This window comes from Bos indicus x Bos taurus, chromosome 1 (assembly GCF_003369695.1).
Source record: "Bos indicus x Bos taurus breed Angus x Brahman F1 hybrid chromosome 1, Bos_hybrid_MaternalHap_v2.0, whole genome shotgun sequence".
Lineage (NCBI taxonomy): Eukaryota > Metazoa > Chordata > Mammalia > Artiodactyla > Bovidae > Bos > Bos indicus x Bos taurus.
In genome coordinates, this window is record NC_040076.1 from 99586272 (window position 1) to 99611567 (window position 25296).

Below are 25296 nucleotides of genomic sequence, written 5' to 3' on the forward strand. Positions count from 1 at the left end.
CAGCCTTTATGGTCCAACTCTCACATCTGTACATAACTACAGGAAAAACCATAGCATTGACTATACAGAGCTTTGTTGGCAAAGTACACCTTCTAATTGCTTTATTCAGCACTCTTCTATACTGTGGGAAGAGCGGGAGTAAATGACACATTCTTTTGGTTTATTTTCATAGTTGGCATTTGGCTGCTTCTAAAAGCTATTTATTAAAACCTGCAGTATGCACTTTGGATTATTCTGTAGTTTCAGTCTATGAAAGAATAATTGTTTCCCTCTTTACTGCTTCTCTATTTTCTCCAAGATTTTTCCTGCTATTATGGTCAGTTTGGAGAAGGGTCTAATATTTAGGAGGGTGGAGAGATGAGAAAATCTGGATTTACACTGCTCTTGTTTTTTTTTTTTTTTTTCCCAGAAATCTCCATCAGTTTTAAATATGTCTGAATGGTGCTTTTAATTTAGTAGTACTTCAGAAACATCCTAAGCATCTGGAAGTAAATTGCCATGTAGATATAAATTCATGAGGACAGTTGTCTCCTCCAGGTGCCATTCTGAGTTATTTATTTTCTATTTCCCATAATGTGTAAATATTATTGTCAGTGGCTGTAATACATGCCTTTCTGTGTGTATGCCTTTATAGAATATATAATGAATCTATGTGTTTTTATCTTTGTTGTGTAAAATAATTAGCTGCTTTAAAAACATTCTGAATCATAAGACTTCTTTCCCAAGAAATTATTGAAGAAAACTATAAAAATATAATACATCACTAATATTTGGCATTTTTACAGCATTTAAGCCTAGAACTATTGATTGTATAGACAAATATCAAGGCACCTTTGCCTCAAAAATGATGAGCTCTGTATCTTGAGAGATATGGTAATTTGTATCCTAGGTTATATTAATTATGCATATTATGGTTTTTTTTTAAGATTCATTGGAAGAATGTGAAGTACAAACTAATCTGAAAATTTGGACAGAACCACTTACTATTGAATTTAAGGAAGATAGTCTATCCTACATGGAAAAATTATGGCTTAAAAAACATAGAAGGTATTTTCTGATTTTTTTTTTTTTTTTGCATTATCAATAAGAAATGTAAAAGCTATTTCTGTTTCTTTCTTGTGTGACATGCTTTTTTTTGTAGCAGTGTTATTTATGTACTTTACATCTGTGTAAATAATTTTAAAACAATATTAAGTCCCTGTGAAGCTTCTACCATACTGATAAGAATTTTAATTCAATTTATGTATATAATGCATGATTGATTTAGGGTCTGTCTAACTGAAAATATGTATGTGGGGAAAAAAAGGCACAACTACAGTACATAGTTTTTAAAAAATAGCAAAAATAATGCAATACATGAAAGCTTACTTTGAAAGGTGATTTTTGAGGCTATACTCTTCAGAAACTTTGAAAGTACTTTTAAGTTAACCAGACTTTTAATTTTATAGTTTTATTAATAGTATTCAAATGTATTTTATTCAAAAACTGTATCATTAACTGCACCATTTCATAAATTTTTCGAAAGTTAAACTATTAAATATCAAACCAAAACGATTGGGTACATGTTGGAGTCGTTCATAATTTTACCATGATATAAGAACCATAGCGGGAGGTACCTTTAAAGGCCAGGAGCTTGGTTTGCCCTGTAGCAGTGAGACTCACACTTGCCTGTGAGTCAGCTAGAGACTATGGCAAAGCATAGATTCTTCTTCAGTAGGTATGGGCCAAGCCTGAGATCTTGCATTTCTGAATTTCTAACAGCTCCAATGTGATATTATTATGGATAATGCTAGTCTCTGAACCGCATTTTGGCATGTAAGGTGTTAGAAAACATGTCTAGAATATACCAGAAGAGTGGTTTTCAAACTCTTGTTTCACTTCCAGTAATGCAAAACCATCTCCTGAGATGGCTCCCTCCATCTTTGGAACATTCTGCCTGCTATAATATCTCCTAGTGAACTGTCACTTTTTTCTGATTAGTTGCTAAACTTGGGCCCAATTCTGCCAGTTAAACCAGTTCAGTCCAGTTCAGTTCAGTTCAGTCACTCACTCGTATCTGACTCTTTGTGACCCCATGAATTGCAGCACGCCAGGCCTCCCTGTCCATCACCAACTCCCAGAGTTCACTCAAACTCACGTCCATTGAGTCGGTGATGCCATCCAGCCATTTCATCCTCTGTCGTCCCCTTCTCCTCCTGCCCCCAATCCCTCCCAGCATCAGAGTCTTTTCCAATGAGTCAGCTCTTCACATGAGGTGGCCAAAGTACTGGAGTTTCAGCTTTAGCATCATTTCTTCCAAAGAAATCCCAGGGCTGATCTCCTTCAGAATGGACTGGTTGGATCTCCTTGCAGTCCAAGGGACTCTCAAGAGTCTTCTCCAACACCACAGTTCAAAAGCATCAATTCTTCAGTGCTCAGCTTTCTTCACAGTCCAACTCTTACATCCATACATGACCACTGGAAAAACCATAGCCTTGACCTTTGTTGGCAAAGTAATGTCTCTGCTTTTGAATATACTATCTTGGTTGGTCATAACTTTCCTTCCAAGGAGTAAGCATCTTTTAATTTCATGGCTGCAATCACCATCTGCCGTGATTTTGGAGCCCCCAAAAAATAAAGTCTGACACTGTTTCCACTGTTTCCCCATCTATTTCCCATGAAGTGATGGGACCAGGTGCCATGATCTTCTTTTTCTGAATGTTGAGCTTTAAGCCAACTTTTTCAGTCTCCTTTTTCACTTTCATCAAGAGGCTTTTGAGTTCCTCTTCACTTTCTGCCGTAAGGGTGGTGTCATCTGCATATCTGACGTTATTGATATTTCTCCCGGCACTCTTGATTCCAGCTTGTGTTTCTTCCAGCCCAGCGTTTCTCATGATGTACTTTGCATAGAAGTTAAATAAGCAGGGTGACAATATACAGTACAGACCAAATTGACTTTCTCCTCTTAATGATATCCTTTCCTATTTTAAAATCATATTTAAAATTCACATCATATTTCAAATCATATTTAAATTCATATTTTAAAAATCAGTCTTCATGCCTTTTTTGAAGCTTTTATTTGACAGATTACCATATCCCTTCAACTGTTTTTCATGGATGTATTCCTTTTCTTTCAATTTTCTTATTTTGAAATAAGGCATGCAATTAAGAGTTACAAAGCAGTATGAAGAATTTCTACATATCATCCATTCAGCATTCCCTAATGGCAACATCTTATATAATCACAGCATATATCAATACCAAAAAATTAACACTGGTACAATATGAATCACTAAACTACACACTTTATTTGAATTTCAGCAGTTTTTCACTAACATCCTTATTCTGTTGCAGGAGTCAATTTAGGGTCTCAGAGTGCAGTTTTGTCCTATCTCCTTCTCCATTGCAACTCCTTGCTCTTTCCTTGTCTTGCATGATATGGACATGAGTACTTGTCAGGTGTTTCATAGAATATACTCACTGTGGGTCTGGCTCCTGTTTTTTCATAATAAGATTGAGGTTATACATTTTGAGGAAGAATGAGAGAGGAGGTGCCTTTCTTACTGCATGATATCACATGACTGTACTGTCGGTAGATCTCATCACCAGATTGTTAACCTTGAACACATAGTTGATGTGGGGCTCACCAATATTCTCTGCTATAAAATCACTCTTGCCTTAATACGAATGTCGTGGTCTGTTCATGCTATTAGAATAGCATAGACTGGGTGGCTTATAAAGATGTTTGTTTTTCACAGTTCTTAAGGCTGGGAAGTCCAAGATCAAAGTGCCAGCAGACTTGGTGACTGGGTTGTCTTCTCACTGTGTCCTCAAAGGGCAGAAGGGGTGAGAGGTCTCTCTTGGGTTTCTTTTATAAGGGCACTAATCCCATTCATGAGGCGTCTACTGTCTTGAACAAATCGCCCCCCAAATGCTCACTACCTAGTACCATCACTTTGGAGGTTAGAGTTTCAATGTACAAATTTTGTGGGGACACAGACATTCAGAACAGAGCTTTCTGCTCTTGGCCTTCCACAGTTTATGACCTTCCCATTTAAAGAATATTTTCATTCTGTCCCAATAGACTCCAACGTCTTAAGTCGTCCCACTGTCACCTCAAAATTCTACTCTTAATTCTAAAATCTTATCTAAATATCATCTGAATCAGATGTGGGTGAGATTCAATGCATGATTCATTCTGAGATAGATTTCTCTCTAACTGTGAATCTGTGTAATCAAATATGTTCTGTGCTTCTGAGATATAAAGGTGGGACAAGCATAGGATAGATATTCCTATTCCAAAGGGAGAAATTAGGAATAAAAAAGGAACAAGTCCTGAGCAAGCCTGAAACCTAACAAGACAATGCTGTTAGACCTTAACTCTTGAGAATTTTCCTTTGTCAGTCCTCTGCTGTCCAGGCCCACTGGGTGGAAAGCCCTCTTCTGGACACACTGAGGCAGTACTGCTGCCTTGAGCCTTGTGTGGCAAGGGCTGGGCCCCCAACGTTCTGGGTGGCTCTACCTGTTTTGCCATCCCCATGACTTTGGGTGGCCCCATTCCTCTGATGACTCTGAGATGGGTCACATGGTTGTAATTCCCCTGGCCTGGAATTATGACTGTTCTAGTCTGGGATCATAAGGGCAGCCTTACCCTCAGGGTTTTACTGGACATTACTGCATTGGAGATTCTGTGTTATGGGAAGGATTTTTTATTACTTAGTTGCTAAGTTTTGTCTAATTCTGTTGTGACCCCATGGACTGTAGCCCACCAGGCTCCCCTGTTCATCGGATTTCCCAGGCAAGAACGCTGGAGTGAGTTGCCATTTCCTTCTCCAGGGGATTTTCCTGACCCAGGGATTGGATCGAGCCCACATCTCCTGCCTTGGTAGTTGAATTATCTACTGGTGAGCCACCTGGGAAACCCAATGGGAGGGATAGCCTTGATAATTTCTGAAATAACTTCAGGACCACTCTTCCATTTTCTTGGGTAATAGCTCAGGTCTTCTGTTTAGATGAATGAGTGATCTCTCTGTTAGATGATCCTTTGGACATATACTGGTACTTCCTGTTATACCTTTTAAAATTAATATTTTCATTTCCTTCAAATAAATATCCAGAAGTGGAATAAGTAAATCATATGGTAGTTCTATTCTGTTTTCCATAGCAGGTGCACCGTTTTTCATTCCCACCAACAGGGTATAAGTTTCTTATTTCTCCTTGTCTTCTCCAGCATTTGTTGTTTTCTATTCTTAATGACAATAGCCATTCTAGCAGGTGATATCTCATTGAGATGGTATCTCATTGTGGTTTCAATTTGTGTTTCCCTGATGATCAGTGATGTTGAGCAACTTTTCATATATCTATTGGCCATCAGTGTGTCTTGTTTGGAAAAATGTCTATTCAGATTCTCTGCCTATTTTAAATTGGGTTGTTTGGTTTTTTTTTTTTTTTTTTTGGTGAGTTGTATGAGTCATTTGTGTACTTTCAATGTCAATTCCTTATTAAATATATGATTTACAGATATCTTTTTTCATTTGATAGGTTGTCTTTTCATTTTCATTTCGTCAATGTTTCCTTTGCTGTGCAGAAACTTTTTAGCTTGATGAAGTCCCACTGGTGTAGTTTTCCTTTTTTTCTAGTGGATCTTTTAAATGCTAGGAAAGTTTCATGAAAGGGATCATACAATTTGTATTTACAGTATTTTAAGGATGGATATTATCAATTAGTTGCTATTTCTACTCCAGCCCCCCTATTTTAATTATATGTGCTTCTCAGGTCTAGCTGATCATCAGAAGTATGGGGGCAAGTGAAAATGCTGATTTCTCTACCCAACCTCAGACAAATCAGTGTTTTTAAGGATCGTCTGAGGCAAACCTAAAAATCAATGTTTTTAAGGATTGTCTGAGGCTTTGCATTTAAAAAAAGATTTTCTCTGGTGATTCTGAGGCTAACAGGCCTGTAGTGATTCACAGAATAAATTTAGAACACTCATTTCAAGAATGATTTGGTCAGTTTAGTTTCCCCAATGAACTGGTCAATGCTGGGTATACATTTGTTTAAGTTTTAAAAAAAGGAAAATCTGGTGAGGTAATCCTGTTTTAAAGCGTATGTCGTCTTTTATTTATGTGGCATGATCTTTTAACAAAGCAGTGGTGCTAAGGTCTTAATATCCAGAGTGCAGACTTGGTTTGTTCACTAGCTAGTTGTTTGTTCATGGGCAAATCACTTTAATTCTCTTGGTCCACATTTTCTCACCTGCAAAACACTAAGTTTGAAATAGATCTAAGGGGCCCCTTCAGCTCCAGTACTCTATTATCTGGACTGTACAAGGCTTTGGTTCAGAGTTTTGCCCCTAAAAGTTGATGTTTTAACTTCATGAAGGAGTATATAGATATTAGTACATGTATGTGTATCAATAATTGAATTTTTATAAAGTATTTTCACATCAAACTGGAAAGAGGTTTCCAGTGGCCAGATGCCAGTTTGTCTTTGACCTTTACTCTCTAATATTTTCCATCACTTAATTAAATTGTGGATGTAACATGACATGCTCTTCAAATCTGGATAATATATAAATATTTTGGAGTGTACTGACATATACATTGCATATATTGGGAAAATTCACAGTCACAATTTGCCAGGAGATCATTAAATTTTTGGTGTCTTTGCAAATTGTGAGAGAGGCAATATAGCAAAATGATTAAGAACATGGGCTTGGGGAGACAGACTGCTTGGATTCAAATTCTCTTTGCTGCATTTACTCACTGAATGACTTTGAACAAGTTGGTTAATTTCTTTGTGCTTCAGTTTTCTCACCAAATTAAGATAATAATAATGCCTATTTAGTATTCCTATTAAGATTCAGTACCCCAAATGGTTTAGAACATAGCTTGGAACATTTTTTTTTTTTAAATATTGATGTTACCTGTGGATATTATTAAGAAAGCCCTGACTTTTATATGTGGAACTCCACAAGCATTATATAATCTAGAAGAGATGTGCAGCTACTTACTTTCTCAGTTAAAACGTGACTCCCTTCCCCACTGCTTTGGAATATCCTTTGGGATCAAATGCACAAGACCTCTAAAGATTCCCATGCTTCATTGCCTTGTATGTGAGACAGGCCACATCAGACCTCATTGTTAATTAGGTGAAAGATGCTTCAGCCACAGCACCTCATGTTCATAGAGTGGAAACCTGTTTTATCACCCTGTCGGCTTAGTGGACGTTTAGAAAAATATCTTCAGTTCCCTGTGTGAGATGCAGCACACCTTTGTAAATTAGCTTTTTGAACAGCGTGATGTTTCATGGACTCCATGTGTTTTTTGCAAGAACACTGAATTCTATCATAACTTTGATTTTAATCCTAAACAGAAAAACAGTAGGATATGCAATTAAAAATCTTGTGTGATGTTAATTTGATTTACAAAATTGTTTTAGTAGACTAAGATTATGTTATACAGTTATACATTTCTTCTGTAAATTAGAGGTATAGCTATATTTTCCTTATTAATTTTGTAGACTCATTTGTTTGTGAAATAAATTAAGATCTCATCCAAAGAAATTTTAGATAATGTACTTTAGGCTTTTAATTGCTTTTTGTTTTGTAGAACTCCACTGGAGCAACTTCAGAACATGCTACCAGACACCTTCACACCTCAGAGTAAAACCACTAGTGAGGCACAATGTTCTCAGAATGAAAATGATGAAGATAGTGATGGTAAGTTCAGCCTCGATGAGATATTTTTGAATTTACTATTTCAACTTATATACACTGAGCATTAATCAGCATCTTCTTTTGGTTTCCTTTACTGTATCATTCTCACTACACTGTACACTATTTCTAGATCAGAATGACACACACTTTCCTTCTTATTCTCTAGATGTAGCTTTTATTTTAAATAGCTTCATTTAAAAATTGAATGCTAAATAATTTACTTGAGCTGGGAAAATTGAGAGTGTTTATACCTTTGAGTGGCTGCACAGAAGAACATTCTTCCATTGTTGCCTATGTTATTTGAAGATGAATTATCAGGTAAGCTATACTCTGGATGATATTATTTTTAATCTTATTTTCTAGTTGAAGATATCAAGATACAACCCCCAGCTCTTTTTCTGCCAATAGAAGAATTAAACATAGAGAGACCTGAACCATCTCTAAAAATAGTTGAACTGGATGATGTAAGTGCATAATGACCACTCATATTACTTAACAGAGAGGAAATTCACAACACATAAATTATATGTACTTACCAACTACATATTATTTTTAGCAAGATAATCTTTCATAATTAAGCATAGTTTAATAGTATAAATTTACAAGTGTTTTAACTTAAATATGCTGGTAGGAATACAACAGACTATTATTTTAATGTAAACAGTAAATTTGTGAGCTAAATTTATATTGTGTCATAGTATGGGAGATAAGAAGATATTTCAATCTTCTAACTTATAGAGATGGTGTTTAATGTTTATTTTATTGAGTGGCCAAAAGGTTTGTTCCCAGAAGAACTTTTTGACCAACCCAGTATTTAGTTTTCTACGTTATCATGCTTTTAAACAAAGATTATTCTCATTATATGATATTTATTTAATAAAATTTTTATGCATTTAGTTTGTTGAATGTCATTTAATACTTTTTATTTAAAGGGAAAAGAGTTTTAAGATTTAATGGATTTAGTATAATAATAACTTGAATATAAGCCTCTGGAAAACACCAAGTAAAATCAGCTGGAGACAGAGTAAGTCATAGCTCCAGCTCCAGGATGAATGCATTTCTGACTTTCTCATCCTCTAGTAACAGAATATACCCACTGTCCTCAATATTGCTCTTTCTATGGTTGTCATAGTGAAGAAATACAATAGAGGAAGTACTTTTTGACATACTACTTTCTTCTTTAGGTTAATAGCTTCTGCAGTGTGCGTGTGTGTGTGTGTATGCCTAGTAACATATTTATTTCTGCTTTGGATAAATTGAAGATTCTGAACAAATTAACACGTCAGATAAGACCAGATCAGATCAGTCGCCCAGTCGTGTCGGACTCTTTGCGACCCCATGAATCGCAGCACACCAGGCCTCCCTGTCCATCACCAACTCCCGGAGTTCGCTCAGACTCACGTCCATCAAGTCAGCGATGCCATCCAGCCATCTCATTCTCTGTTGTCCCCTTCTCCTCCTGCCCCCAATCCCTCCCAGCATCAGAGTCTTTTCCAATGAGTCAACTCTTCGCATGAGGTGGCCAAAGTACTGGAGTTTCAGCTTTAGCATCAGTCCTTCCAAAGAAATCCCAGGGCTGATCTCCTTCAGAATGGACTGGTTGGATCTCCTTGCAGTCCAAGGGACTCTCAAGAGTCTTCTCCAACACCACAGTTCAAAAGCATCAATTCTTCAGCGCTCAGCCTTCTTCACAGTCCAACTCTTACATCCATACATGACCACAGGAAAACCATAGCCTTGACTAGACGAACCTTTGTTGGCAAAGTAATGTCTCTGCTTTTGAATATGCTATCTAGGTTGGTCATAACTTTCCTTCCAAGGAGTAAGCATCTTTTAATTTCATGGCTGCAGTCACCATCTGTAGTGATTTTGGAGCCCAGAAAAATAAAGTCTGACACTGTTTCCACTGTTTCCCCATCTATCTCCCATGAAGTGATGGGACCAGATGCCATGATCTTTGTTTTCTGAATGTTGAGCTTTAAGCCAACTTTTTCAGTCTCTACTTTCACTTTCATCAAGAGGCTTTTGAGTTCCTCTTCACTTTCTGCCATAGGGTGGTGTCATCTGCATATCTGAGGTTATTGATATGTCTCCCGGAAATCTTGATTCCAGTTTGTGTTTCTTCCAGTCCAGCTTTTTTCATGATGTACTCTGCATATAAGTTAAATAAACAGGGTGACAATATACAGCCTTGACGTACTCCTTTTCTTATTTGGAACCAGTCTGTTCCATGTCCAGTTCTAACTGTTGCTTCCTGACCTGCATACAGATTTCTCAAGAGGCAGATCAGGTGGTCTGGTATTCCCATCTCTTGAAGAATTTTCTACAGTTTATTGTGATCCACACAGTCAAAGGCTTTGGCATAGTCAATACAGCAGAAATAGATGTTTTTCTGGAACTCTCTTGCTTTTTTGATGATCCAGCGGATGTTGGCAATTTGATCTCTGGTTCCTCTGCCTTTTCTAAAACCAGCTTGAACATCAGGAAGTTCACGGTTCACATATTGCTGAAGCCTGGCTTGGAGAACATACATGCATGTATATTTGTGGCTGCTCTTCATTAAATTGTTGCGGCATAGAGTAAGCTTATGACATGCTGGTCAGAAAACTAAAAACATCTACTTGGCACTGAGGGCTTCCCTGGTGGCTCAGTGGTAAAGAATCTGTCTGCAATGCAAGAGACCTGTGTTTGAACCCTGGTTGGAAAGATCCCCTGGAGAAGGAAATAGCAATCCACTCCAGTATTCTTGCCTGGGAAATCCCATGGACAGAGGAGCCTGAACTCCATGAGGTTGCAAAGAGTCGGATACAACTGAATGACTAACACTCGCACTTCACTTGGCGCTTTGTAGTTACAAAATAAAATCTAAGTTGTTATGTTTGGCTTTGGGTGTGATAGTAGTGGTGATAAGATGAACTATACAGCAAAAGCCCTCAACAATTATCTGTTGAATTTGTTTAGTTCTCTTGGAATTCATGTTCTATGGCATATAGTCAGCGAGTTTATGACATTTTTTGTGAGAAGAAAAATTCTCTAAATGCTGTGAATAAGTTAGCTGGTTAATGTATCATAAATTAGCTGAACATACTAATATTATACAACATCCGTTTAAGAAGACTTATGAAGTGGAATTTGAAGAACCAGGAAATGCCGTGCCTTATAAAGTTGAGTTAGCAGATGCAGACAGTTCACAAAGGTAAGATATTTCTAATTCACTTTTGATGCTTGTTAAACACTCACAAAAAATTTCCTATCTTTTGAGAAGTTCACAACATAAAAAGCATATGAATTTAATGTTAGAATATATTTTACTTAAGCCGTCTTTAAATTTGGGTACAGTATTACTGGGCTTTCCTGGTGGCTCAGTGGTAAAGAATCTGTCTGCAGTGCAGGGGATGCAGGAGACATAGGTTCAAGCCCTGGGTCGGGAAGATCTCCTGCAGAAGGAAATGGCAACCCATTCCACTACTGTTGCTTGGGAAATTCCATGGACAGAAGAGCCTGGAGGGCTGTAGTTCATGGGGTTGCAGAGAGTCAGACGTGACTGAGCATAGCACACAATATTACTAATATTTATCAGCATTCAATAATTAGAAAATTATCTATAATCATATGTTTATGCTTTACCTAACATCTGGATTATTTAATAGATGCTTTCAGAATTTAGGAATTGTCATTATTTGAAGTGACTGACCAAGTCTTATATATTTCATATAAACTTTCTTACTTTCTGCAAAGATACTCTTTGGATTTTGCTTACTTCAGTTTGTTATGAACCCTAAATAAAAATGTATACTAATGATTAGGTTGAGAGACAAAAAAAAAAGCCTCCAAACTATAGATTACTTCTTAGTTAGATTTTACTGTGTGATAAATAAATGAATTATAATGATTCAGGTTGTAACTTAAAAAAATTTTGTCATTTTGAATGAAAAATAACATCTTGTTGTATCTACTAGTAATATATAAATTATTCCAAGTCCTCTCTGCTGTTGAAAACTTGGCTAGGATTTCAGGTGTTTTGACTGCAAAGTGTTAAGTTGGGTAAACAGCAGAATGAAGCTTCTATTAGGTAGCCCCTACACCGATTCTTTGTTTATATGTTCAGATCACCTTAGGCCCCTGTCAGTATTTTGGAACAGCAGTGGGCCTAAGTGATGCCCTTGGACCTGAAAGTATTCTGGCCTGGAGAATTTCATGGACACAGGAGCCTGGCAGGCTACAGTCCATGGGGTCGCAAAGAGTTGAACAGGACTGAGCAACTTTCACTTTCACTTTGGACACATAGACCCAGATATCTAGCAGCAAATGTGCTTTTGGCAGGAGACAACCAGATTCTGGTCAGTAGGTAAGAGGTTTATACTTATACGCACTACTGTAAACCAAGGAAGTACAGCATTTCTACTCTCTAATTTGCTTCTTTCGTATATTTTATCACAAGCCTTTCCCTTGACCTCCATGTTAGACAAGACAGAGAGAGTTACTGATTATGGTTTGGCAATAGTTTTGCATATTGTGTTTGGAGGTGCCCATAGAGCTTCTTTTCTAGAAAAATCATAAAGGATCATAAGTGACAAAAGAACCTTTTTGGTCAAGCATAATCCATGAGTTTTTATGGTGGTACTATGTAGAGCTTGCAGCTTCCCTGGTGGGCTCAGCAGTAATGAATCAGACTGCAATGCAGGAGATCAGCTGCCAAACAGGAAATGCCGCTTCCCTCTCTGTGTGGAGTAGATCACCTAGTGAAGGAAATGGCAACTCACTCCAGTATTCTCACCTGGAAAATCCAGTGGACAGAGGAGCCTGGCAGTTACATTCCATGGGGTCACAAAGAGTCAGACACGAATTAGTGACTAACCCACCCACTACCATGTAGAGCTTACATAATATCAAGTATTATTAAATTCAACTCATAGAAAGTGTTGTTCAATTTTAACTATGCTTGTATATGGTAATCATCATTAAAATTGAGATATAAATACCACATAAGGCTTTTGAACCCATATAGTCATGATGAACAAATAAAAAGTTTATTTAAGCAATAAAATCTTATTTTCATCAGCTTGATGAGATTGAAAGATATCTCTTCATTTTTAGAAGAAAGACCATAAGAAATTAAACTTACTTTAGACTATTTTTTAAAAAAGAAACTTTCAATGAAAAATTTGCAGCTAAATCAGGTTTGTTCCAGTTGCCTATTTCTTTTAAATTCATAATACAGTTAAGGTACTTGCTGTTTTAGAATGCATCTACAGTATGTTGAGAAAAGTATTAAATTAATGTGAATAACCTTATTTCCTTAAGGTTTTACTATATTTAGTTTAATAAGCTGTTTTAAATTTTATTTATAATTTATTTTTATTTATTTATAATTTAAATTATTAATTTATAATAATAAGTAAATTACTATATTTATTTCAATAAGCTGAGTGTTTTAACATTTTTATGTATAATTTCTTTCAACTATATTCTCTTGTTTGTCCCTAAACATGAAAGTCACACATTTCGTGATTATCAGAATGCTTTTCTGTATGAAAATGACATCCATCAACATCATGTATTTACCAACAGAAAATCTGACCTCTTCCACCTTCATCTGAGTAACAACTCTTTTTCTTGTAAAGACAACTCAAAAGGTAACTTTTTTCATTTTTGCTTAATATTATTAACAGTGAATATAAGTAATTTAATAAAATCAATAAGTATTGCAGATTATATAAAGCTTTGCCTATTTTGCTGTTCATTTTAAACCCAGAAAATTTGATACTCAGAACATTGGTTGAAAATATGTAACTTTCTATCAAATATTCTTTTTAGTTAATGGATAATGGTATTTGTATTCAGAGAAAAAAAACAGCCAATATAAAACTACTCTGAAAGTTATACCTGAGCTATCAGTTAAAAGTTTACATGGCTGGGCTCTTCGGACAGAAGTCTGATTGGCATGCTTTACTTTGTTCTCCCTTGCACTATTTCTTTTCCCAAAATATTTGAGTTGTAAAGTTTCACATAAGTGATAAAACCAAACCAATACAAATCATCTCTTTATATAGCTACATTGTTATCACTAGTTGTACCCTGGGGATCTATAGATTAGAATACTGTGTATGTACTAATGTCTGGTTTTAATTCCCAGATGCTGAGATCATTTTAAAGACAGTCATAGCAAAGTATCCTGGCCTGGGAATCAGATTTTGTTTTCATTTCTGCCTTAAATCATTGTGTGACCTTGAACATATCACTTCCTTTCTTAAGTCTCATTTACCAAAACTAAAATATAGGAATTAGATGATTTCTAATCAGCTTTTATCTATTTAGGATTTTATTTTATCTACTTAGATTTTCAGAAAAACCAATAAATATTTCTTATGTGAAGAATTTGAGAGAGACCAGAGATCATTACTTAAAATAACTCATAGTAAAACTGATGATTACCTTTTCATTGGGTAGCAGATGGTAGAGAACAGTGATTTAAGATAATCCTGCTGATTTTAACATCTTTGGCTACTAAGCTTCTAAATCATATGACCATGAACTATATCCATACGGGAATTTAGGCCTTTGCAGGGCTCCAAGTCTAGGCCATAAGCTATTTTTAACCTTCCTGGAGCATGGTGTTACAACTGTGTTTGGGAAAATGCTAAATACAAATGGCCATTAAGTGTTACTTTAAAGATTCTTGATTTATTTAAATAGACTTTATTTTTTAAAGCTGTTTCAGGTTCATAGGAAAATTCAGCAGGAAGTACAGAGTCTCCATATACTCTCAGCCTCCACAAACTCATAGCTTCTTCCACTACCAGCATCCCAAACCAGAGTAGTATCTTTGTTATGTATCATTTTTACTGAGAGTCCCCAGGTTACTTTAAGGTTCTCTGTTGGTGGTGTACATTCTGTGGGTTTGGACAAATGTATAATGACTTGTAACCAACATTATAGAATAATATAAAGTTTATAAAAACTTTGTATAAAATTTGCACAAACTTTGCCATAAAAATCCTCTGTGCTGTGCCTTTTCAAACAACACTCCTTCCTAACCCTTAGCAACCACAGATCTCTTTACTCTCCAGTTTTGCCTTTTCGAGATGGTTATAGCTGAAATCATACAAGTCTTTTCAGATTGACTTCTTTTACTTAATAAAATGCATTTAAAGGTGTCCCCATGTGTTTTTGTGGCTTGATGGCTCACTTATTTTTATTGCTGAATAGGATTCCATTGTCTGGATGTACCACAACTTATTTATATGTTAACTTATTAAAGGACATCTTGGTTGTGTTCAAGTTGTGGTGATTGTGAATAAAACTGCTACAAAAATCCATATGTGAGTTTTTGTTTAGACATAAGTTTTTAACTTATTTAGGTAAATAACAAGGAGCACAGTTGTTGGATCATGTGGTGAGAAATATATTTAATTTTGTAAGAAACCACCAAACTCTCTTTCAAATTGACTTTATCACTTTTCATTGTCACCAACAATTAATGAGTCTTACTGTTCTTCACATTCTTGCCAGTATTTGGAATGCTCAGAGTTTTGGATTTTTGTGATCCTAATAATTATATGGTTCTTTTCAGTCTGTCTGCCCTCTGATGGAGAAGGATAAGAGGCGTGTGGAAGCTTCTTGATGGGAGAGACTGACTGAGGGGGAAACGGTCTTGCTCTGATGTGCAGGGCCATGCTCAGTTCAGTTGCTCAATCATGTCTGACTCTTTGTGACCCCATGGACTGCAGCACTCCAGGCCTCCCTGTCCATCAACAACTCCCGGAGTTTAGTCGAACTCATGTCCATTGAGTCGGTGATGCCATCCAACATCTCAGCCTCTGCAGTCCCCTTCTCCTCCTGCCTTCAAATCTTTCCCAGCATCAGGGTCTCTTCAAATGAGTCAGTTCTTCACAGCAGGTGGCAAAGGTATTGAAGTTTCAGCTTCAGCATCTGTACTTCCAATGGATATTCAGGACTGATTTCCTTTAGGATGGACTGGTTGGATCTCCTTGCAGTCCAAGGGACTCTCAAGAGTTTTCTCCAACACCACAGTTCAAAGGCATCAATTCTTCAGCGCTCAGCTTTCTTTATACTTCAACTATCACATCCACACAGGACTACTGGGAAAACTATGGCTTTGACTAGATAGATCTTTGTTGGCAAAGTAATGTCTCTGCTTTTTAATATACTGTCTAGGTTGGTCATAACTTTTCTTCCAAGGAGTAAGTGTCTTTTAATGTTTTGGGAGCCCCCCAAAATAAAGTCTGTCACTGTTTCCACTGTTTCCCCATCTATTTGTCATGAAGTGATGGGACCAGATGCCATGATATTAGTTTTCTGAATGTTGAGCTTTAAGCCAACTTTTTCACTCTCTTCTTTCACTTTCATCAAGAGGCTCTTTAGTTCTTTTTCACTTTCTGCCATAAGGAGGGTGTCATCTGCATATCTAAGGTTATTGATATTTCTGCCGGCAATCTTGATTCCAGCTTGTGCTTCATCTAGCCCAGAATTTCTCATGATGTACTCTGCATATAAGTTAAATAAGCACGGTGACAATATACAGCCTTGACATACTCCTTTTCCTATTTGGAACCAGTTTGTTGTTCCATGTCCAGTTCTAACTGTTGCTTCCTAACCTGCATACAGATTTCTCAAGAGGCAAGTCAGGTGGTCTGGTATTCCCATCTCTTTCATAATTTTCCACAGTTTATTGTGATCCACACAGTCAAAGGCTTTGGTATAGTCAATAAAGCAAAAATAGATATTTTTCTGGAACTCTTTTGCTTTTTTGATGATCCAGCGGATGTTGGCAATTTGATCTCTGGTTCCTCTGCCTTTTCTAAATTCAGCTTGAACATCTGTAAGTTCATGGTTCATGTGTTGTTGAAGCCTGGCTTGGAGAATTTTGAGCATTACTTTACTGGCATGTGAGATGAGTGCAATTGTGCGGTAGTTTGAGCATTCTTTGGCATTGCCTTTCTTTGGGATTGGAATGAAAACTGACCCTGTGGCCACTGCTGAGTTTTCCAAATTTGCTGGCATATTGAGTGGAGCACTTTCACAGCATCATCTTTTAGGATTTGAAATAGCTCAACTGGAATTCCATCATCTCCACTAGCTTTGTTCATAGTGGTGCTTCCTAAGGCCCACTTGGCTTCACATTACAGGATGTCTGGCTCTAGGTGAGTGAGATGATACCACCCTAATGTCAGAAAGTGAAGAAGAACTAAAGAGCCTCTTGATGAAAATAAAACAGGAGAGTGAAAAAGTTGACTTAAAACTCAGCATTCAGAAAACGAAGATCATGGTATTTGGTTCTATCACTTCATGGCAAATAGATGAGGAAACAGTGAAAATAGTGACAGACTTTATTTTTTTGGACTCCAGAATCACTGCAGATGGTGACTGCAGCTATGAAATTAAAAGACACTTACTCCTTGGAAGAAAAGTCATGACCAAACTAGACAGCATATTAAAAAGCAGAGACATTACTTTGCCAACAATGGTCCATCTAGTGAAAGCTATATTTTTCCAGTAGTCATGTATGGATGTGAGAGTTGGACTATAAAGAAAGCTGAGCACTGAAGAATTGTTGCTTTTGAACTGTGGTGTTAGAGAAGAGTCTTGAGAGTCCCTTGGACTCCAAGGAGGTCCAACCAGTCCATCTAAAGGAAATCAGTCCTGAGTATCCATTGGAAGTACTGATGCTGAAGCTGAAACTCCAATACTTTTGCCACCTGATGCGAAGAACTGACTGATTTGAAAAGACCCTGATGCTGGGAAAGACTGAAGGGAGAAGGAGAAGGGGATGACAGAAGATGAGATAGTTGGATGGTATCACTGACCTATTGGACATGAGTTTAAGTAAACTCTGGGAGTTGTTGATGGACAGGGAGGCCTGGCATGCTACAGTCCATGGGGTCACAAAGAGTCGGACACGACTGAGCCACTGAACAGAACTGAATTGAATAACTGTGTAGTGGTATCTCATTTTAATTTGAAATTCTGTAGTGACATATATTGTTGAACATCTTTTCGTATGCTTATTTGCCAAATATGTCATCTGTGTTATCTTTTAAGGTTTTTGGCCCATTTTTTAATCGGATTGTCTATTCTTTTACTTTGAAAGTTTAGAGTTCTTTTGCATATTTTAGATTGCAGTATTTTATGTATGTGTTTTGCAAAAACTTTCTCCAAATATGTGGATTATCTCCTCACTCTCATAGCAGTATCTTTCATAGAACAGAAAAATTTCATTTTAATGAAATTGAGCTTATAAATTATTTCTTTCGTGCATCCTGTCTTTTGTGTTGTATCTTAAAATGTCATTAGAATAACCAAGATCTTCTGAATTTTCCCCTATCACCTTGGAGTGTTATAGTTTTGCATTCTAATGCTACTGCTACTGCTAAGTCACTTCAGTCGTGTCCGACTCTGTGCGACACCAGAGACAGCAGCCCACCAGGCTCCCACGTCCCTGGGATTCTCCAGGCAAGAACACTGGAGTGGGTTGCCATTTCCTTCTCTGATGCATGAAAGTGAAAGGTGAAAGTGAAGTCACTCAGTCCTATCCGACTCTTAGCGACCCCATGGACTTCAGCCCACCAGGCTCCTCCGCCCATGGGATTTTCCAGACAAGAGTACTGGAGTGGGGTGCCATTGCCTAGTTTTATTATTCCTTTGTGTTAACTTTTATGAAGAGTACGGTCTGTGTCTGGATTTATTTTGGGGCATGTGCATATTCACACGTTCCAACACCACTTGTTGGAAAGGCTATCTTTTCTCCATTGTATTGCCTTTACTCTTTTGTTAAAGATCAGTTGATTATATTTATGTGGATCTATTTATGGATTCTCCTTTTCATTCCACTAATCTGTTTTTATACTTTTGCTCATATCACTTTGTCTTGATTACTGTGTTGTTTATTTGCTAAGTTGTGTCTGACTCTTTTTTAACCCCATGGACTGTAGCCTGCCAGGCTCCTCTGTGCATGGGATTTCCCAGGCAAGAATACTTTAGTGGGTTGCCATTTCCTTTCCAGAGTATCATCCTGATCCAGATATCAAACCTGCATTTCCTGCATTGGCAGGCAGATTTTTTACCACTGAGTCACTAGTGAAGCCCCTTGCTTAGTATAACTGTATGATAATTTTTTCAGTTGTGTAGTGTCAGTCCTTTGACTTTGTTCTTTTCCTATATTTTGTTGCCTGTTCTGGGTCTTTTGCCTCTGCATATAAACTTTAAAACCAGTTTGTCAATATATACAAAATAGCTTGTTGTGACTTTGATTGGGATTATATTGAATCGGTAGATGAAATTGGGAAGAAGTGACATCTTGACAAATTGAGTCTTCTTATCTATGAATGTGAACTAGTGTGAAAAAAATACTTATTTAATTTTTTGTATTTCTTTCATCCAGTTTATTTTTTTCATCCAGTTTTCCTTATATAGGTCTTTTTTGTACTTTTTTTTTTTTAGGTTTATACCTGAGTATTTCAATTTCATGTGCTAATGTAAATGGTACTGTGTTATTAATTTTTAATTTCACTTGTTCATGTTAGTGTATAGGAAAGCAAATGACTTTTGTAAGCTCAACTTGTATCTTCAACCTTGCAATAAGCACTTATTAATTCCAGGAGTTTTTTTGTTGTTGTTGTTGGTTCTTTTGGATTTTGTACCTAGACATTCTTGTAATCTATGAACAAAATCAGGTTTATTTCTTCCTTTTTGGTCTGCATACCTTTTATTTCCTTTCCTTATCTTATTGAATTAGCTATGACTTCCAGTACAGTGTTGAAAAGGAGTGGTAAGAATGGAGATCTTTGTTTTGTTCCTGATATTTGAGATAAAGTTTTTAGTTTCTTATTATTAAGTATTTTGTTAATTGTAGTTTTTTGTAGGTAGTCTTTATTAAGTTGAGAAAGTTTCCCTTTTTTTTAGTTTGCTGAGGATTTTTTATCATGAATGAGTGTTGGATTTTGTTGAATGCTTTTTCTGCATCTGTTGATATGATCCTCTGATTTTTCTTCTTTAGCCTCTTGATATGACAGGTTAGAATAATTGATTTTTGAATGTTGAACCCAGACAACTATTTTTTATGACTTAACAGGGCTTCTAACGAATAGACTAAATTAAATCATATCTGTACTTTCTGCATCACATAGTATGCATTATTAAAATGTTGTGTTCTCACTTTTCCAGCAGCAATAAATCCCTATAATGGAATTTTACAATCTAGCAAAAATACTCTAGAGGTTAGTTGTAGACATTTACACTTAGGAAATGACATCTCCTTCCACACACAAAAAAAGAAAAAAACCTAGATTCAGATAATTTATTTTCAAGCTTATTAGGAAAGTACAGCATTTTCATAAAAGTTTTATTACATTGAATAGGTTTCATAAAGGTTTTCTATAAAATATTTTTCTGACATACAACTTATTACATTTCTCATAGTACTTATGCAATTTAGAGGTGATAATTGAAAATGGAAGTTCTAAATAGTATGTGCAATTGCTGAGTTATATAAACATTTGATTGCAGCAATGGGCTGTAAGACAGAGTTTATTTCATGGAAGACTATTTTAGTTTATAGCTTCTACTATTTTACACAGTCTATTTATACAGATAAGATATGCATATTGGAAAGAGAATATGGGCTAATCAAAGGAAGCTATATTTAGTTTGGATAAATATGTGTATGTGGTAATGAAAGCAATATGGTGTACATTTTTTTTTAAAGAATTTTATTCTTAAGAAAATCTAGACTACAGTTTCATAATCCTAGTTTCACATTATAATCACCTGGAGAGCTTGGTGGGGGAGAGGGGGAAAGAAACAAAAAAGCAAAATGCTTGATTCCCACAGTCAGTGTTTGATTTAATTGGTTTGGGGTCAGGCCCATACACTGACAGTTTTAAAGAGTAACTTCAGACGACTCCATTGTGCATCCAGGTTGAAAACCAGTGATCTACCCCAAATGATTTATTTAAAGCAGACATAATGAGGTGGGTGATTAATATAATCTAGCTCATCTTGTAGTTTCCAGAGGCAGGTGTCTCAGCACAAACATTCTCTGTGCCCCTAACTGCTGCAGTTCTTTCATCTGGCAGACTTCCCATGGCCCTCTCCTCATCACTAGTTATGCTAAGCAAAAGAGGTAAAATGTGGAAAGTAAGGTTTTCTCTGCATTGTTTCTCATAAATTATTGATATAAAACTTGAGTGGGACAGAGGGTAGAAAAGTAGAAATTGAACCTCAGGCTGAAATGGAAACTTGTGTCAATTTCAAGATTGCATCATAAAGTAAAACCTTGTCTCCCTCAGTTAGTCTAAATCATTTAAGTCTGAATATATAGGTAAATTAGGATTGTCATTTATGAACATAAGCTGTATAAAAGTCTTTAAAACTAAGGACTCAGTAAAGAAAATTGATTTTAAAAATAGTGTTTAATGATAAATATTTACACCACAGAAGTGTTGGTGAACAGTTTAATCCATTTATTTATTTATAATTATTTACTTAACTTTTGTAAATATGTGTTTTCAACAGCAGGAACTTCACACGCAGATTTTGATACCTTTGTGGATCCTGATGCATACTCTCCTGCTATTGAAAAATTAGAGGAAAACATTTTTTTTGAGAGAAATTTGAAAGAGGAAAGCATAGATATAGAAAGTAATAAAAAGCATGAAGATTCCCACATACCTCTTGAGAGCAAGGATTCTTTGCCAAGTACAGATTTAGAAAAGCCCTGCATTAAGGAGAAATTATCTGAAGAGGACAAGAAATCCTTGGAATTCAGCAACCTGCATGAGAGGCCAAACTTTGAAGATTCTAAAACTACAGAGTCACCACTGGTAAATATCTATTATCTTTATTGTATTAAAATTTTATAATTATCATCAGAAAAAATTTATATTGACACAGAATATTCTTAAATGTTACTTCCTATTGAATTTAAAATGTACAACCTTATAGTTGAAGAGTAACTCATATGGGAAAGAATGTAAATGATTTACAGAAGAAATTCTAATATGGTAAATGCCATTATAACAAATGACTTTCTATGACAAATAATTTAAGGCCCACCTCATGCACCATAGTACGAGTGCTGTTACTTTCCTAAATGAAATTCATTATTATGAATAATTTAGTGTAATAAATCCTCTCTAGCTTTCTACTCTATAGTCACTGGTTAAAATGAAAAAAAAAATTGCAGTTTTGTAGATAAAACTAGTTTTGTGGCTTAATGTAAACATAACATTTAAAAGGTAATTCTTCAGGAATATAGCTAATAAAGAAATAAGATATAGTTTTGTTTCTTCTTAGAGGAAAAAGATAAAGTAGTTCATTATTGCATTACTGCCAAATTTAAAAACTATATTTGAATCTCTGTTCTATGTACTAAAATCTTAAGTGATTATAATTATTAATAATAAGTTATTTAAAATTTGGACAAATTAAATGTTAAATTCTTTGGAAATTGGGCAAGTCAAATATTTTAACAAGATTTTAAAGTCATTTGCAATGAATTGCCATGGTACTTAAACTGAAGATAGGATCAAAGAGTTACAGAATGAGTATTGAGCTGCTGCTACTTCTGCTCAGGGGATTGAATTTCTATACCTACTTAGTGATAGGCCTTGTTCCTTTTCAAAGTGAGAAATTAGAACTGAGACCTCTGCAGAAGCCTTAGATCCCTAAAAGTCTGCTCTGTCTCTGAAGGAATACACAAGGAGACATACTCACAGGTGCAGGATGAAAGGAAACTACTTTCTTCAGGGGATCAGGCCTAAGTCAATAAATACCTTATCTGAAAAATGGAAATCTTAGGCTTTCATCTAGTTTTGGTTTAGAGTTTGACTATACATTTCTTGGAATCTGAAAGTTCCAAGTAAGAAATGTTGGAATCTGCAACACTAATGTTGACCTGTGTCTACTGATGCCCTGATATATCTGACAAAAGTAAGCCTCAGCCCCTGGTAGAAAGACATTGCCACAATTTAGCCAATAATCAGTTCAGTTAGGTTCAGTTCAGCCTCTCAGTCGTGTCTGACTCTTAGCTAATAATAGATTCCCCCAAATCAACCTCCACTTCAGCTGAACTTCTCCCCTTTCCAACAAAGAAAACAATTGATCATGGAATGAATTTCAGCAAATAGAACAAATAAGAACTCTGATTTTCCAGTTTCCAAAGGGCATCGTGCCTAGAGCTAAGTGACACACACACTGTGTGCTGTGTTATCCAGAGGAATTTTGGATACACTCAGATGTAATTATAGTAAATAACTTACATTGTAATAGTGTATGTCAACTTCAACACAATAATACAATTAATTCATTGAAGGCAAAAGGAGAAGGGAGGTGGCAGAGGATAAGATGGTTAGATGACATCCCTGACTCAATGGACATGAATGTGAGCAGATATCAGGAGATGGTGAAGGACAGGGAAGCCTGGCATGCTGTAGTCCATGGGGTCACAAAGAGTCAAACACTACTTAGTGACTGAACAACAACAGCAATTAATGTTACATATAAAGACTAACATATGTACTGTAGTATAGATACCTGAAGCAAGTCTTTTAAATTACTACTATTGTGTGATAAAGTTATATTATCTGTTGTACACATCTATAGAAAACATTTCATTATTAAAATTGAAATGTTAAAAAACTACTACTAATTTTGATCCCTTATACTACTGTTGTAAAAAGAAAAGTGGTAAATGATTGCATCATAGAGCACAATGCTTTACACTTAGTTGTAGAATCTACTTTCCTTTCATCCCAAATGACTACGCATGAACTTTTTACTTTCCTCCGGCCCTAGGAGAAACAATTCCCTGAGCGGAAACTGTTTAGAAATCTGCTGTGATCCTGTAGAAAATTCATTAGTGAGCAGTAGGGGCAGATTTTAGCAGTGGCATTCCTTCAGAGTTTGAGACAGTACATTTAGCACTTCAGTCTCCAGAAACTGAGTTCTTCATAAAAGTATGGAATTGTAGTTAGTTGCAGAGCAGCAGCAGTGAGGTGGAGACACGTGCAAGGAAGAGTATGAACTAATCAGGACCTCTTGGTTTTAAATGTGGAACTACCAGTTGTTAACTAGATGAGATTGGGCAAACAAACAAATTCACTCTCATTGTTCTCTGTTAACCTAAGCTTTAAAAAAAATTTCCGTATTTTCAAATGTCTGATCCAGATATGAGCTCCATCAGAACGGCTTCTGTGGATTGGCGATCAGTGTCTGGGAGAGCCGGTGCAGATGTCATGAGTAGGGACTTGGACTTGCCTTTGAAGGAAGGGCTCTATTGGTCCCTAGCTTCAATTTGTAATGGTTTCTCATTTATATGACTTATCCATTTGAATTGAGTTATAATAATTTTAACTGTGTGATTAGCACCTTGAAACAGACTGCGTTTGGGCATTATTTAGATACATGAAGGAACTGTTAAATGCTGATGGCGACTCTAATGGCATTTTAAGCCTCTCTAGAGCTCTCACTGGGCTTCCCCAGTTGCTTAGTGGTGGAGTCCGCCTGCAATACAGGAGATGCAGGAACACAGGTTCAATTCCTGGGTCCGGAAGATCCTCTGGAGGAGGCCGTGGCAACCCACTCCAATATTCTTGCTGGGAAAATCCCATGGACAGAGGAGCCTGGAAGGCTACAGTCTGTGGGATTGCAAAGCATAGGACACAACTTAATAACAGCACAGCACAGCAGCACAGCCTTCTCACTGGTACATCTCTAATGTTTTCTACCAGATTCATGTACTTGATAGGCTTCCCAGGTGGCTCAGAGGGTAAAACATCTGCCTGCAATGCGGGAGATGGGGGTTCGATCCCTGCGTCGGGAAGATCCCCTGGAGAAGGAAATGGCACCGCACTCCAGTACTCTTGCCTGGAAAATCCCATAGACTGAGAAGCCTGGTAGGCTACAATCCATGGTGTCGCAAAGAGTCGGACACAACTGAGCGACTTCACTTTACTTCATGTACTTTATAAATCTCATTTATATTCTTCCCTAGGATGAAAGCATATCAAAATAAGAGTTCACACAGTAGTAGGGGAAGCCTAGGCTTCAAATCAACGAGATCTATATATAGAATCTAGGTCTGCTAGTTTTTTAGCTGTATAAAGTTCACAAATCACTTAGCTCACTCTTGACTCAGTTTCCCCTTGTATATTTTCTTCATAGTGAATGTTTTCTTAACTTGGATTTTCTCTGTGACCAAGATCAGATCAGATTTGTTTCCATCCAGTATTTTGCTTTCATCTTTGAATTTATTTTACATATAGTCAAAGACACTAATCAAAAGCATAGCATATGAGAAAGACTCTATTTTCCAGAGTAATTTATGTGCAAAGACACTGAGGGAAGAAAATAAGGAAAGAAAAGATAAAACTTAATTTTTCTTTTAAATGAATTTCAATCCTCCTTAGATTTAATGGCAACTTTCAGATCATTACCATAATTGTGGTTTATACATTTTTCCAAGCTTACTCTGTATAAATGTTGTGTAACAATTTGTCTCCACAACTAGAACCTAAACTTGATGTGGGCAAAATCCATGCTAAAAACATAGTGGGTGCTCAATGAGTGATTTGCTACTTTGT

General features: G+C 36.4%; 1 protein-coding gene across 3 annotated transcripts in view; it reads left to right on the top strand.

The window, feature by feature from the left end:
- ZBBX (zinc finger B-box domain containing) overlaps positions 1-25296 on the top strand; it is a 124652-nt gene that overhangs the window by 78658 nt on the left and 20698 nt on the right. For 2 of the 3 annotated variants that reach the window (XM_027542043.1, XM_027542064.1), the window contains 6 exons: positions 927-1047; positions 7590-7699; positions 8060-8160; positions 10810-10892; positions 13193-13332; positions 21230-21537. In XM_027542043.1, the coding sequence (XP_027397844.1) occupies positions 927-1047; positions 7590-7699; positions 8060-8160; positions 10810-10892; positions 13193-13332; positions 21230-21537 (863 nt within the window). The remainder of the gene's footprint in view (positions 1-926; positions 1048-7589; positions 7700-8059; positions 8161-10809; positions 10893-13192; positions 13333-21229; positions 21538-25296) is intronic. The other variant, XM_027542053.1, reaches the window with a different exon arrangement.